This window comes from Drosophila albomicans, chromosome 2R (assembly GCF_009650485.2).
Source record: "Drosophila albomicans strain 15112-1751.03 chromosome 2R, ASM965048v2, whole genome shotgun sequence".
Taxonomy (NCBI): Eukaryota; Metazoa; Arthropoda; class Insecta; order Diptera; family Drosophilidae; genus Drosophila; species Drosophila albomicans.
Genome location: NC_047631.2, coordinates 2,251,839 through 2,267,395, shown reverse-complemented (window position 1 = coordinate 2,267,395; position 15,557 = coordinate 2,251,839). Strand labels below are relative to the sequence as shown.

Genomic DNA, 15,557 nt, shown 5'->3' with positions numbered 1-15,557 from the left:
AACGGGCAGAAGGAACAATCTCTGATCCCAGAAAAGTATATATATTCTTGATCAGCGTCAACAGCCGATACGATATAGCCATATCGAAGATCTCAGAGAATACAAGAAATAGAGATATATTTTTTTCCGTCTGTACTTGTTATGTTTGACAAAAAAATTAATTACAAGTGTAAATGTCGAAGCTATTAAAGAAAAACTTTTGTATGCAATGTGGTCTTAATTTGCTTAGGCTGACAATAAGGTATATTTTTAATGTAATACTTTATCAATATACCTAAAATATCCTTTGGTATATTTTTAGTATTTTCGCGTTATATAAATTTGTTATGTTATAAAATAAATACCGCAATATCTTTCTTTTATTTAGAATGGATAGCGGGTATCTCACAGTCGAGCATATCGATTGTAGCTTTCTTACTTGTTTTTGTTTTAATTTTAGCACGTTCGTCGTGAATTTTTCATTCATTTCAATTCAGCCGTTCGAAGTGAGCAGTTGTGTTACCAACGTATCGGACTGCGCAAGTGCTTTTTTTTACAAAAATATATAAAAAAATAAAAAAATACATACAACAGCCGAGCAGTAGCAATAATAAATTGTATACACACATACAAATACGAATACGCATACGCATACAAATATACAAAATACAAGTGCTGTGTAGTGGAACGTTCGAATACAAATACAAATACATACTTAGGCATATAGGAGTGTAGTGTACACTCGAATGCTCGGCTGGTTGCTAGTAAAATTCCACTGTTGAGCGAAGGAAGTTGTGTATTAATAAAATAAATACAAAATTAAAAATAAATGGTCTTGCAAAACGTGTAAATCGCGGCCGTGTGACAGGAATCCAAATCACGTTTTAAACAATCAGCCTCATTTATTTTTGTGCTCTGTTGTGCGTGTGTATATTCTCTGAGAGTGGCCGAACCGAGGCGTGACTGCAAAGAAATTTCAAGGTTTCCATCAGTAGTAATATATAAAAAAAAGGAAAAAAAAGCGTGGGCGGTATTGAGTGAACCTATTGAAGTCAGAGAACTAGTCTTTTACAATTATACTTTGAGCCCAACGAATGTGTATGAAGATATATACATCTATAGGCGAATAGTGTGTATAGATAAGCAGTCGTCGTTGCTTCTTATCAACACTATCACATTCACAAACACAATCACAAAAACAAAAGGCAAAAGCTAACGCCACACTGCTGATAAGCCTATAAGAGTCATCACACAACTGTGACCGTAAAAGTGATAGTGATAGATTAATAAAAAAAAAATAAATACGAATACGATATGTTATGCTACACAAACATCGAATAAGAAGAGTGTTGCAGGAGGGCGAAGAGTATTGGATATTCACGTGTGATACAAATTGACAATCAACAGCAATCAAATATTCGAATGGCAAAATTTTTAAACATATACAAAAAGTGAACCCACCAGAAAATACCACCACTGTTGCCGACGCCGTCGCAAACACCATCGTCGTCAACGTCGTGTCTCCGTCTCAAGCAACAATAATTTCAATTCGCCGTATTTGATTTCGCCGTATTCGACAACCTGTTTGCTGACTCGCCCGCCGGCGTTTTATTTCTCTCTTTCGCTCGCTCCGCATTTTGTGCTTTGACGGCGAAAGCAACATCATCACCATTCCACCACAATTGCAAGCAACGTCGACGCAGCAGATTGAGAGGACCGAGCTACGTAGTGAAGCAGCCCTCACAATTTTACACAGGATCATTGTTTCCAGTAGCCAAAATCAAAATCATCACAGCAAAAGTTTAAACAACAGAATCAGCAGCAACAACAGCAATATGGAGCCTTATTGGAGCGAGGCAAATGGGCATGCCGCACATCCGGTTAAGTATGAGAGGTAGGTATAGATGGGAACTTTGCTTTTGGCTCTACCAGCTGCAAAGTATCGTTTACAAATAAAAGCCCAAACCCAATCCACTAAAACAGTGCAGCAGCACTAGAAGAAGAACAACAACGACAACAAGAACAACTACACACTCACTTTCACCTATGCGCATTATAGGTTATGCATATATCACTACTGTATATTTTTAGCCTAGTCTTTAAGTTCAACTTTAAGTTTTTGTTGATTTTGTAACTGCTTATTTTGTGTGTATTTTTCAAAAGAGAGTGCCAATATGTATGTGTGAGTGAATGTGTGTGTATGCAGCTACTTGAAGAACACCAAGATTAGTATTGGGCGTAGATCGAGAAGCTATATTTAGTAGCTGAGTGAGTTAAATAAGAAAATCAAATGAAAAATCGACAAATGAAAACGTGTTCAGGCAGACATTCGTTTGGCGTTTACCTCACGCCTTTAAATCTAAAAATAAAATGGATTTTTAGTTTATGTATTATTTATGCAAACATTTCGAAAAATAACACAAACAAAAATCCGAAACGCGATTAGGCAAACGTGACACTCAGTTTGCGGGGGTTTTTCCCCCGTTTTCTCACCGTATTATATTTGTATTTTGAACTTGAATTTTATTTATCGCGCGAAACCATTGAATTTGTCGACATGTATTATATAAACCAATTTAAATATTATATGTACATGAGTACATAATATGTGTGTAGTACACACTGTGTACATGTTTACTTATACTTATGATTCTGATTGTGGATATAAATACATATAAGAATGAAGTTGGGAGACCGGACTGATTGCTTTATATAAAGCCAGCTTATTCCTACTAAATGTCAACGGCCAAAAGCGTGGCTATAAATAGCAACAACAACAACAAAGTCAGCCAATTGGCTCAGCTCATTTGATTGGCTTTTGTGGGTGTGTTAGCGTGTGCTCACTCCCTATATAATCCCACACGCAGGAGATTGTACACATGTATGTGTATGTGTATGTGTGTGGGCCTATGCTTGCATGTTTCTTTCTATAAGTGTGTGCCAGTTTGTGTCCTTTTGAAGGTCAGCTGAGTTTTGTTGCTAATGGCTCGTCTATTTTCGAACTCGAAGCCATTTCTAATAAATATAAACTTATAAAAATAAAGACCAAATACATTATTTACTAATTAAACAATTAAAATAAGAATAATATATAAGTAATCATAAAATATATCATAGTATATAAGTAATTCAAATCAAGTTCATTGATGTAAATTGTTAATTTACAATCATCATCATTTTCGAGTATTATTGCATTAACTTAATGTTGGGTATTTTAATTTCTAATAACAATCTAATTCCACACATTTTGAACCTAATGCTACTGTAGGTTTACAAACCAATAACAAAAACACATAGTATGTTTTTTATGCGTCGCGTGAGCCATTAATTGAGCACGAGTAGCCCAAAGTGGATGCAATTTTAAAAGGCTTGAAAATGTGGGTTTGAACTTTAGTTACTTGTTGAGTTATAACACACATTTATTATTTGATTTTACTTGGGGATTACTAACAGTTTTAAATTAATTGACGTGTGAAAAGTGTAGAAGATTAGACCATTAGGTACTTAAATCTGGTCGTAAAGTATTACAAACATATTTCATGAATAAAGAATAAATGTTATATTCGAATGCAGACAGTTTTTTTTAAAACTAGATTTCATAGGCATTTTAATAGGCAGCGTCTTATCGGTTATCGTTATCGATAGCGTTATCGTTATCTATATTGTTTCCTTATTCGCGATCGTAGTACTTATTAATCTTTGGCATACCGTTGCCATTCGATTCACTTCTTTGCTCGCTCGTGAAGCAAACACGCGTTTGTTTATAATTTGCAGCTCTAGTAAAAATAAAAAGAAATGGTTGAACTGCAAACAACTCATCCATAAAAGAGATAAGAGCGAGCGATAAAAGCGACAGAGTAGTGACGCACATGTCAGATAACATTCGAGTAAGTTTCAGCAAATATAGTACTTAGTTATACAAATAAACAAGTAAGCATCTGCATATTCACATAATTACAAGTACATATGAATTATAATCGACCGTATTCTAATGATTATGAGTTAAGTAATTAGTTGGAAAGTTGGCTGTCAGAATACTTGTGAGATCTCGGGTTTAATACACGACTAGGCAGCTGTTGCTCCAAAGGCCTAAGATTGAAATGTGCAGTTGTCTGTCGTTGTTTTCGATTATGAGATCTTGACAACGACGTGACCCCAACAATTCCGTCCATGACCACCCAGTGATAAGAAAGTGTCTAATACATTGTGATTTCATTTTACTGATAATGCCGCTTGGGAGAAGTCTGAGAAAGTGTGTTTGTTTGCTGGGTACGTTTGTGTTACATGACGAAATCCGAACAGCTGCCGCAGGTTAGTCATGTATGTAAAGTAATTCACAAATGTTCAGCAAGACAACACGTCAAAGCAAGCCACAAATGATAGCAGATATACATAAACGCCCACACATTTATGTGTATATTTAAATTTAATTATGTATATAAGTTTATAAAATAGGCTATGTTCGTTTAAAACTATCCTTCGATACTTTTGTTGAAAACACAAATCTATGCATATGTACAAATAAGTGATTCTGATTCTGATTTCGATTCCTATTTCCAATTATTTTCGATGGTTTCTCGTGGATTTGTGCTGTCGTCATCGTCATCGTTCGTCCATTAGCATCATAAACGCGGGCACGTAGCCACGATCGTCGATTCCATGCACTTATACTAACAATTGTTTGTGTATTGTAAATATAAACGAGTCTTACATGTATGCAGCGTATTTATAAACATATACACTCTTATGTATAAGTGTGTCGGTGTGGATATGCTCGCTCTATAGAGGTCTACCAACCCCTCGTGCCGTTTGACAAACGTGATGCGAATATTGAGAAATTTAACCAACTTGAAAAACTGATGAGTGTGTGAGTGTCTGTGGGGGGAATCTTGTGTGTATTTCGTCTTTTCTTCGGTGTGATTAATGTACTGTGCCTCTCTGGCCCTGGGCTTTCGTGGAGACATATGAGTCAGTAACGTGTGTCAGTTGGGCACATTGCATTTGATTGCCGCTAAATGATTAAATGATGGACTTTTTTGTCTTTTGACCTAGTTATTAAAAGTGTTCCACTTGTGTGTGCAGGCAAATAGTGATTGTGAAATGTCGAATATTTGGACATTCCGAATTTATGGGCGCGATTGCCAGAGAATAGAAATTTGTTTTTTTTTCGGCTATTTTTACAGCAATAATTAAATGGGATTCAATTCGCTATAGTTCTCATTCAACATTTCGTTGCCACTGTACTCATAAATTGCACTTGCTACAGTTTTGTTTTTGCTGTTATGAACTTACATAAATGTGCACACAAATATATATGTGTATTTGTTGTGCTTGTGTTTGTTGAGTTTTAATATTGTTTGCCAGGTTGGTATTTTGTGGTCAGCTCGCTAATGTTGCTAAACGGACCATTCAACACGTGCCCAAGTCTTGCGTGGTCATCAGTTTGCGGTGTTGTTGCCCAACATAGAAGCTTTGTTAACATTGCTTCGATGGTTAAGTATTCACATTGTCACTCTTTGAACTGCTACGCTTCAGGTTGGCTTTGCCTCTGTCTCATTATATCACGTGTCCAGTTTGCACACTTTGAAATATTTTTAGCGAGAGCACCTACAGCCGGTTGTCGTCGAAATACCTCATTTTCTATACAAACACTTGAGAGAACTCGTTACAAAAAACCTCTCACGTGATCGCAGCTTGATTGTGTGAAACACTCGACACTCGTTTATATTTTCGTCGAGTGTGGTTTCCTAATAGCTTTCGGCAACTGTTTATGACTATTTGCTAACAAGAGTATTTGTTTATATGACATTTATCTTATCAGTAGCGTCGTTGACTGCAGGTGCAGTCAAGGTCATTCCGGCCAACGATCAGTCCAGTCATCAGGCATTATTCGTCAACCACGAAGCAGAATGTTTTAGCTTGTCTTCATTTTTTGTGTCGCAGAAGAACGCTTGTTTTTTTTTTTTTATTTTAGTCAACAAGACAATAATTTATTATATGTTGCTAATTTGTTTACGAAATTGCGTCACCGTTTTATTCAGCTCCCCAATGTGCTCATTTCACAATTTGCAGCACTTATTTCCATTGGCTAATTAAAACGATGCTGGAAATATGCATTTTGAAATTCTGTGAGGCATGGAAGAGTGTCTTTCTCTTCTTTGACTTGACATATGTACACGCATATGTACATATGTTTTGTAACGACACGTGGCGACATTGGAAGAATTGTTTCACAGTACTTACTGTATTTGTGGAGGATCACTTCCGAAAATATTTTAGTTGGAGCTGCCTTAGCGTCGGACAGACTTCATGTTTTGATTCGAGGCTCGATCTAGATAAGAGTAGTTTTAGTACTCGTGTCTAGTAGTCGTATCTGGTACGTATCTGTATGTGTGTGTACTCGTGCAATCTTTAATAAACGTAATCGGTTGTCTATCACGATCACCTGAATTCAACGTGGTTTTTTAGCTGTTGGGTCAAATAACAGGAGAATAACAGGAAACCATAAAGCTGACTGTACGAATTCATCACTGAAATGCGAATAAATTTAGGTTAATGCACGATATCATCTGTAAATAAACATTTGTATATAGTGACAGTACATATTTAGGTTTTTTGTGTGTGTGCTTTGCGAATGCTAGTTAATACGATGTCAAACGTGCGTTCAATGTATGAATGTCGATGTCCGTTCATGCTTTTGGCAAACAGCATACGGGTGATCAACAGTTGGCGTCATTTGGCTTTGTCAGACTGACGACAACCTGTGGCAAATTCGAGGACTCAGAAATACTCGCTCATCCAAATATTTGTGCATGTGAATATATTAGTGAGTATTTTAAGTATATGGTGGCGGTGAGCTGCTCATGTCTAAAATTACACGAACGGTGCTAGATGCCAATTACTTAATAGAACAAAAGTGCGACAACGGTCTGATACATCGCAAATTAGTTGTTCCTCAAATTCACCAAAAGAACAAAATAAAATAAAATAAAAACGGCAATTCGCCAAAGTGTTAGCAAAAGCATTTGCCAGTTAGGGCGGGCGCTAGGGGCGTGTCTTTTGGGTTCAAAGTTCTGTCTTGTTCGCGTCGATACTTCATGAATCAAGAGAGTGATTTGCTATATGACGCTCTTCAAAGAAAAATGTATGAAGAAGGTTGAACTGAAATCAGAATTCGACCGCAGGATTTTGCAAATAGAAATAATAGAATAAATGTTTACGATACCACTTTTTCAATTCAAATAAAGTTATTACGAATTATCCATATACATATGTATTTACGATTGTTATGATGCGATAGATCGAAGAGGTTGCAGATGTGATGTATATTCTAATAAGTACATACATATGTGAAGTGTAGGAATAAACAAATGTACATTGCTAATCTGCAGCGTAAACTCAAATATGTGCGAGCCATTTAAGAATTGTGTACGGCTTAAAAATAATGAAATAAACCGACAAATAGTGCTAAGAAACTGAAACTGTACTGAAAATGTCACCGTGCAAGCCAGTTGCCAGATTTCTCAGGTGATTGCTGGAGATCAATAAGTTGTCGGCGTCATGTAATGCTGTACTATACCACCTATGGCCACCTTCATATGTAGGCACATATCTTAATATATTGCTGTGTGTATATGACTATTAGTGAATACTTACGCAAACATATGTATATAAGCATTCGTAGCGTGTTATCGCTGGATCTACTCGATGCTCGAAGTAGCAAAATTTTTTTTTTTTAGCAATTTCTGCATCGGATTTCGTATTTTTCTTTCGTTGGCGCAATATTTGTTTTGGTCTTGATTCAATATTGTTGGGTATATTTCTGCACTCGTTGTCGAAATTTAATAAAATGGATTAATTCTGACCTATTATCAATGATTTACTGATTCTAAATTCTTTGGATTAGAAATACTTAGACTATCAAAGGTGTCCGAATTATTTTAATTTATTTTATTTAATTTTGACTCTTTCCACTTTCGTGATTTAACACTCGTATTAACGTTTGGTATAGCACGAGGGGGCTAAACAGACGCTTGGCGGAGCGAAGTGAATATTTTTTATTTTCAATTAATTGCAACTTAGCTTATTTCTGCATACAATTTGATTTGAAACAAAATAAAAAGCAATTAAACCAACTCATATCACTACATAATAAAAACTTGTTTAGTCTTAATTATTTATTTTAAGTCAGATTAAGTTATTCGGTCAATAAATGCATTACTAAAACAAAATGATTAAAAATATATACAAAACAACTTGAAAACTATTGAACACGATTTGGACTTATTTGTGTTTCTTATCCTTCCCACTTCTTTTTGCATATGAATCAAAACGCTACGAAATATAGCGAAGCAGCTGTCTCCAGTTTTCCTTATTGCACAGAATCTAGTTTAAATTTTTCAACATCGGCAACGGCATACAGCGAGGACGATGCTGAATATGCCACCGGAAGACGAAATAAAACATCGAGGGTAAATATTACAATTTTAGAGCGACACAAACTCGCGACAAAATCAACTAATCGAATTCGAAAACAAGATCAAAGGATCAAAAGAGAGAGCACCCGAGTTACATGATCAAAAAGATTTTACCCTGATTGATAACGGTTTATCGATTACTGGCAAAAACAATGGCAATGGATGTCGATGACCACGTCCACAAAACGATACGATTACACGGTAACACGCCTCACACAGAACGCCCAGCAGCCCGAGATGTCTCCGCTTTTGACCCTTTTTTATTGAAGTGATGAAGAGAAAGCAATAAGATTATTCATTGAATTGAAAATAAAAAAAAAAAAAAGACGAAATTTAATAAAGAATTTGAAAATCTCTGAATCATTATTTAGTATAATGGTGAATGAGCTCGATGATCTTTTACTTTAGTTGTTACTAAAGCCTTCCCGCAAGCAGTAATTAACCGAAACTCTTCATTTCATTATTCTACAGCAAGATCCATTGTCGCATCGCATCATTGAGAAGCGTCGGCGTGATCGCATGAATTCGTGCTTGGCAGATTTATCCCGCCTCATACCACCGCAATATCAACGCAAGGGACGTGGACGCATTGAGAAGACGGAAATCATTGAGATGGCTATCCGACATTTGAAACACTTGCAGAGTGAGTGCTTGCAAAAGGAGAGCGAGTATCGCAGTGGTTATATGGACTGCATGAAGGAAGCCGCCAAGTTCCTTTACGATAGCCAAATGCAAGACTTTTGCTATCGCCTTTTGGCCCGGCTGCAAGAGCACATTGATGAATTGTTCAAGGGTGAGTAGTATGATTCTATTATCCTTCGATTGTTGTTAGTAATATTAGTTACGCGCTCCTTTTCAGCTGACTGCTACAAGTCAACACGCAGCTGTCACATGCCTGACAATGTTAGTGCATCCAGCGGAAGTCCCCACCAGGCCTATCATCCGCCTTTGTGCCACTTGCGTGATATGCTAGGTGCCTCTGATGTAGAGCATAGCAATGACCACAACGATGTGAAAGACCTCAGTTTTCGCAATCATCTCAATCAGCTGCAGCGTAGCCAACAAGTTGCCGCTGCAGCAGTTGCTGCTGCTGCTGTCACCAATGCATCAAGCGCTTCAAATGCCAGCATCGAGGGCCAGAGCCCCAATAAGCTTGTGGTGGGTAATGGAAATGCCATTACCATTGCCAGTGCCAATGACAGTGTTAGTGATAATGTACCCACGAATTCAGTCGCATCCAACACAGGCAGTAGCAACGCAGCAAGCTCGACTACATCAACATCCTCATGTCTTACTTTGGCAAAGACCTCATCTGCCGCCGTTCCAATCACAGCCCATCCGCAGCCACATCAGGCGCCGGTGATTACTTCGACTGCTCCGCATCATCACACTGATAGCAGCCAGCCTGATTTTGACTCATCACGCGAGCCGATCCTCCATACGGATACTTCCAACATGCATTCGCCCCCGCCCCGCGATGCTTTACAACATCAGCACGCTCATCTCGCTCATAATCCTCACACGACAGATAGCTTGCTGTCTGTACGCATGCGCAACTACTCAGAGTCGTCGCATGAAATAGAGCATAACAATAATTACAAATATAAAAACCACATAAAGGAGCGTTTTGTGCATGAGCTTCACGATGAGGAGACAAGTAGCGAACACGCGCCGCACCTGCAGAACGAGCATTCTCACCTACATGCATTATCCGAGCACTCCAAGGATGGCACGGAACCTGAAATAGCGCCCATCATGGCAAAGAAACGCAAGCTGGCCGAGGCAGCAGCCGCGGCGGCAGCAGCGTGCAATGGCAATTTGCCATTGGACGTGCACAGCGAAGCCAGCAACACTAATCCACCACGATCCATGATGCTACTTCGTGATGATAAGCCCTCCTTTAGTTTTAGTGACATCAAGGATATCAAGTCGGAGATGCACAACTTTAACTCAAACTCTAGTCCGCTGTTAGCGAAGCTGAGCGCTGCTGGCGCTCAGTTAAGCACGCCAAGCAGCACAACAGCACCGATTCATCCGCGACATTCATTTTCCGTGCCAATTTTCGCATTGCACTGCCAAGGCAACTATTATGTGCCGTTAAACGTGGACTATAATGCGTTGGTGCCATATCTTAACGGTGTCGATCTCCTCGAGAAAAGCTATACGAGTATGCCTGTGGTTCATCCTATCAACATAAATGTCAATTTTATGACCAGCTCTACGTCAGCTTCACTACTGGCGGCAGCAGCTGCAGCTGCAACAGTTGCTGCCGGAAAGCAACAGAATGTAGTTGCCACCCACTCCGCAACGGTGGGTGCAAACTCGGCCGCTGCTCAGGATCTGTTAAGATCTGCAGCAGCTGTAACCAAGGCCAAACTAGAGCAAGCTATCAGTAACAGTTGGTAAACATAAGTGGAGTGAATGGCCCACCACAAAAACAAAATGGAAGAAAACAATTCTACCTCACTACTTCTGTGAATAATCATCAAATGATTGATTCCAAATATTGTGTGTAAAATTTATTGGCTGCAACATACAAAAAAATACACATTGTTCGAGTATACTCGAATACATATATTCTGAAAATAGGGGACAGTTTCTCGGATGTTGTCTTTAAGCCACATCCACAACTTCATTAATTAAATAATGGAACACAAATTATTTGTGTACAAGTACATTTATCAAAATGGTTCACATTGTGTGTATTTAGTATACTTATATTACTGTTTGGATAAATTAACATAAATCAATTAAGAGTGTATTGTGTTTTTTTTTTAAATTTTGCACAGTCAAACATGTAAATACATACAATATATGTATATATACATTTATCTACCAGATGTATAAACTTTCTAGTGTGTTGCCAAGGAACCAGCCGACGTTAACAAATCAAAGCAGATAACAATTGAAAGTAATCGTAAATTGTGCATTACTATAAGTATGTATTTTTAGATGAGTAAAAATGTTTTTCAATAGAAGTAATAGTTGTGGTTTCAAATTTACCTTCAAGTTAGTGTTTTATAAATTTATAAATCATTAGTCAAACTAAATATTAAATACTAGTTCATTTCAACCGAATGGTATTTCTGCGAAAAATCATATGTACATATTATTAATGAAATAAATTATACATAATATTATTTGTTACAAATTAAACGATTTAGTGACAAATTAGGATAGGTTTGTAGGGCTCGAGAATTTACAAATATATTGGGCAAATTATAAATACTATTACTACATGTATGAATTTTGAATTAATGTTTGTTAAAGTTTATACCAATTTTCATTTTCGAAATACGGTGTACTATTAAATGTGTAAAATGCATTGATTGACAACTTTGTTCTAAAGCTTAAACGTTGTGACCATGTATTTGATATTTAATCAACAATAATGTAAAAACAATAAAAAAAAACAACAATCCAAATTGTTTTTAAGTGTCTGCTGTTATGAACTAAAAGTTTAATGCACAAAATATTCATGTTGTATGGATTTTAATATGACGATTACGTTTACTACAGTACAATTAATGTAATATTACTGGTTAATATATTTTATATAAATATATATGTATTCTTATTTAATAAAGTTGATAAAATAATACTGATCCAACAAATGTTTTAGAAAGGCAAATCTTTAAAAATGCTTTTGGTGAACTTGACTTTGTGCAGCCGAAGTATAGTAGAACATATTGCTTTTCATACGGTGTAATAATAATATGCGTATTTAGAAACGCGTATAACAGAAAGATCATTGTCGACAAATACATTCTTCTGTCTTCCAATTTACTGTTTAAATCGCAAAAAAATCTATAGAAAACAAAAAAGAAAGAAAGCTTCAAATTGGAGGCCCCGACTGCAATGCACTTTACATTCATTTCGAGTATAAAATAAGCTAAACATTCTACAATATATCGAATGAACAAAAACCCATCCGAGAACATATCGGCGCATTTATACTGTGACAAATCTACTGTGATTTGTTTATTGTTTTAAAAAAAGGAGCTGAAAAGCGGAGCAAGGTTTTCCGTTCCAATCAAACCTGCAGATTTATCCATGCAGAATTCCGAAGAGCATTTCGAATTATTCAGTTTGGAGGATTGTGAAGGATTGCACAGGTTATGGGCTCAGTTCACTAAAATAATAAAAACCGAACATTTTAATCAAAATCATTTTTTTGTGTTTTCTCCTGCATATACGGCAAAGGCAAATCGCAATATAAAACTCTGGTGATGAGGAAATTTGGAATTCGTTCAATTATTTAGTTAAATGTCTTAAGGATGATTGATGAAGGAGAATAAAAGGAATTAGAAGCAGAAAGATGCGCAAACAGCACTCTAATTTAGATGCAATATAAATTATATATACAATTGCTTTCGGGTTGAAATTTGTATGTCTTTTAGATTTTGCATTGGGGGTGGAGGCTTTTTTAGCTGTATTTGTAGAATTATTTTTTTGCATTGTAAGTTGGAGATCATCTAGTCGCTCTGTGCTATTAATATGCAATGTGCGATAATATCTCCAGGTGCTTACTCTCCCCTGGGGTGATTTTTATTTGTTCTTATTATTGTGTTGTGGTTTCTATGTTGTTGTCAATCTATATTAATACGTTCCACAAACTGATTAGATACGATCCCTCGAGCTATTTTAAGTTGATCTGCTCTTGCTTTATGAGCCTAAGCAAGCCTGTTATATTTCTAAGGTTGACAATGTAATCCCTATTCCATATTTTCATATATTCCATACATATCATTTTTATTTGCAATATTTCATTGAGCTCAATATTGACAATCACATTATTTATAAGTATTGGTTTAATTAGGATATTTTCATATTGTTCTTCTTTTAAATTTGGAATTTTAATTACATGATTAAAAGTGTTTTGCAAAATAAAAACGTTCGAAAATTTTAAAATGTCTGCTGTTAAAAGGGATGCCATACGTCTGAATTTGAATATTTTATCTATTTCATATATTTAATTTTCTCCAAATAACAATGTAATTATTAAATTTAACTTGAATACTAATGGAAATCTCGTTACTGAATCTATTGTCCTTTTTTATAGCATTTGATGCTGTTAGTTATTTTCGTTAAATTATTAAATTGGTTATTTATGATAACTTGTCTATTGTTGTTAGAGTTTGCTTTATTAATGTGATTTTCTATTTGGATAATGTCGTCCTGACCGCGACGTGCTCCAGGCTGTTCCTAACCAACTTATGGATCTTGTGTTTCTTTTGTTAAAAGAAGAAGTTATTGTTTATTCTATTTCGTGGTGTATGGTGTGATATAGACTGTTATACTTTAAGTCTTGCTCTGTATGAAATTTGACTTTGTCTAGTATTACCTCAGTTAGGTTTAAGTCAATCATGTGAAATATTCTGGTCATGGACCTATTCCCTGATTTGTTTGAGTAGCTTGTTATGTCCAGTGATCCGTAATCTGCAATTAAATGTTTTTGATAAAACTTTTGTGCACCGTTCTGCTTTTGTAACGATAGTTCTGTGTTGATTTTTTCACAATCTCTCGTTTGTACATACCTATGTGATAGTTTTGATCCTAGACTGTTCAATAACAGACCAACCAGGAGACGAAATATTCGCCAAAAATTGCAGGACGGTGCACAAAAGTAATATAAAAAAAATTCGTCAAAATCAATCTTTGACGAATATTTCGTCTCCTGGTTGGAAGGTTTTGAGAGTTTTCCTGATTATACCCGCTACCCATAGGGTAGAAGCGTATTATAACTTTGTGCCGGCAGGAAATGTATTTAACAGGCAGAAGGAGGCATCTCAGACCCTATAAAGTATATATATTCTTGATCAGCGTCAACAGCCGAGACGATATAGCCATGTCCGTCTGTCCTTCTGTTTGTCTGTCCGTCTGCCCGTATGAACACCTAGATCTCAGAGACTATAAGAGATAGAGCTATCATTTTTTTTCGACAGCATTTGTTATGTTTGCACGCAGATCAAGTTTGTTTCAAATTTTTGCCACGCCCACTTCCGCCCCCGCAAATCAAAAGAATCGAATAACAAGCGTAAATTTAAAGCTAGAGTTGCGAATTATATATCGTATATATAATAATATAATATATAATCGTATATACTATAATTACTATAGTAGTTATGATTCCTGAAAATTTGGTTGCGAACAGATACAAATTGTGGAAGTTATTAAAGAAATACTTTCGTATGGGCAAAAACGCCTACTTACTAGGGGTCTGAGTTGCTTTGGCCGACAATCTGGTACATTGTGCCGTCTATGGTATATTTTGAATGGTGTGCTGTATCGATATACCAAACATACCATTTGGTATATTTTTAGTATTTTTTTTAGTATTTTCAGTATATTTTGAAAATAATACCGCAATATTTTGCTCTTATTAAAAATGGGTAGCGGGTATCTCACAGTCGAGCACACTCGACTGTAACTTTCTTACTTGTTTTCACTAACGTCGTATACAATCCGCTCTTGCACTCACGTCACGTCAATTATATACATATTACAAACTGACATGTGTGCAAGAGCGTTTTGTACACTACGCTACACAGTGGGCGATTTGGTCCCGCTAGCGGCATTTAATTCAAATTTTCAAATTTAAAAATCCGTTAATATTTTTTCACATATCGATAGCAGATGCTTTGATTAGATTTTTAAAAGCTTTTTGAAAGCTCTACGATCAGCTGATCATCAGCTGTGATCGGTCAAACACACCATATATGATTTCGCAAAGAGCTTTACACACAATTTTTTCTCTTTGCGCGCATGGAATTTGAGTTCCTCGGATATTTACAATTTTTGGTGAATTTGTTAGAAGTTTGGTTTTTTATTATATTCAAGGTATGTATTTTCAAAAAAATCAATGTTTGTGACCGGTCTATAAATGTGTAGCTCATAAAACGTAGTGGTAATTCAGTGTATTAACAACTAGCCCGGATTAGCGTACACCTGTCTTTCGTGGAGTAGAACTTAATTTATTCAACTAAGTTCAGTCTAACTCCTTTATTAGCCGAAAGTGTGAATCAGTGGCGTCCAAAATATGTAATATCAACTGCTATTATCTGCTAGCCTTGAAACTATGGTACTTTTTAGACACAGTGT

At 36.3% G+C, this 15,557-nt stretch overlaps 1 protein-coding gene across 4 annotated transcripts; it reads left to right on the top strand.

Moving 5' to 3' along the window:
• The first annotated feature begins 472 nt into the window (after positions 1-472).
• LOC117573462 (transcription factor cwo) lies at positions 473-12,057 on the top strand. Of its 4 annotated transcripts, none has more exons than XM_034256685.2 (4): positions 473-1,873; positions 8,327-8,450; positions 8,928-9,249; positions 9,298-12,057. In XM_034256685.2, exons 1-4 carry the CDS (start codon positions 1,815-1,817, stop codon positions 10,860-10,862), a joined length of 2,070 nt encoding a protein of 689 aa, XP_034112576.1. In that variant the 5' UTR covers positions 473-1,814; the 3' UTR covers positions 10,863-12,057. The 4 variants fall into 4 exon arrangements, with proteins under 4 accessions (XP_034112576.1, XP_034112578.1, XP_034112577.1 ...); XM_034256686.2 differs by having other exon boundaries at positions 475-1,873; positions 9,316-12,057; XM_052006324.1 differs by lacking the exon at positions 473-1,873 and adding an exon at positions 3,163-3,866.
• The last annotated feature ends 3,500 nt before the right edge of the window (positions 12,058-15,557 follow it).

What these genes read in the sequence shown, in the direction of transcription:
- LOC117573462 (XM_034256685.2), top strand. Translation starts at nt 1,815, where the DNA reads ATGGAGCCTTATTGGAGCGAGGCAAATGGGCATGCCGCACATCCGGTT. An exon ending in CATCCGGTTAAGTATGAGAG is followed by an intron (nt 1,874 to 8,326) that starts GTAGGTATAGAT and finishes TACGAAATATAG; the next exon opens with CGAAGCAGCTGTCTCCAGTT. An exon ending in GACGAAATAAAACATCGAGG is followed by an intron (nt 8,451 to 8,927) that starts GTAAATATTACA and finishes ATTATTCTACAG; the next exon opens with CAAGATCCATTGTCGCATCG.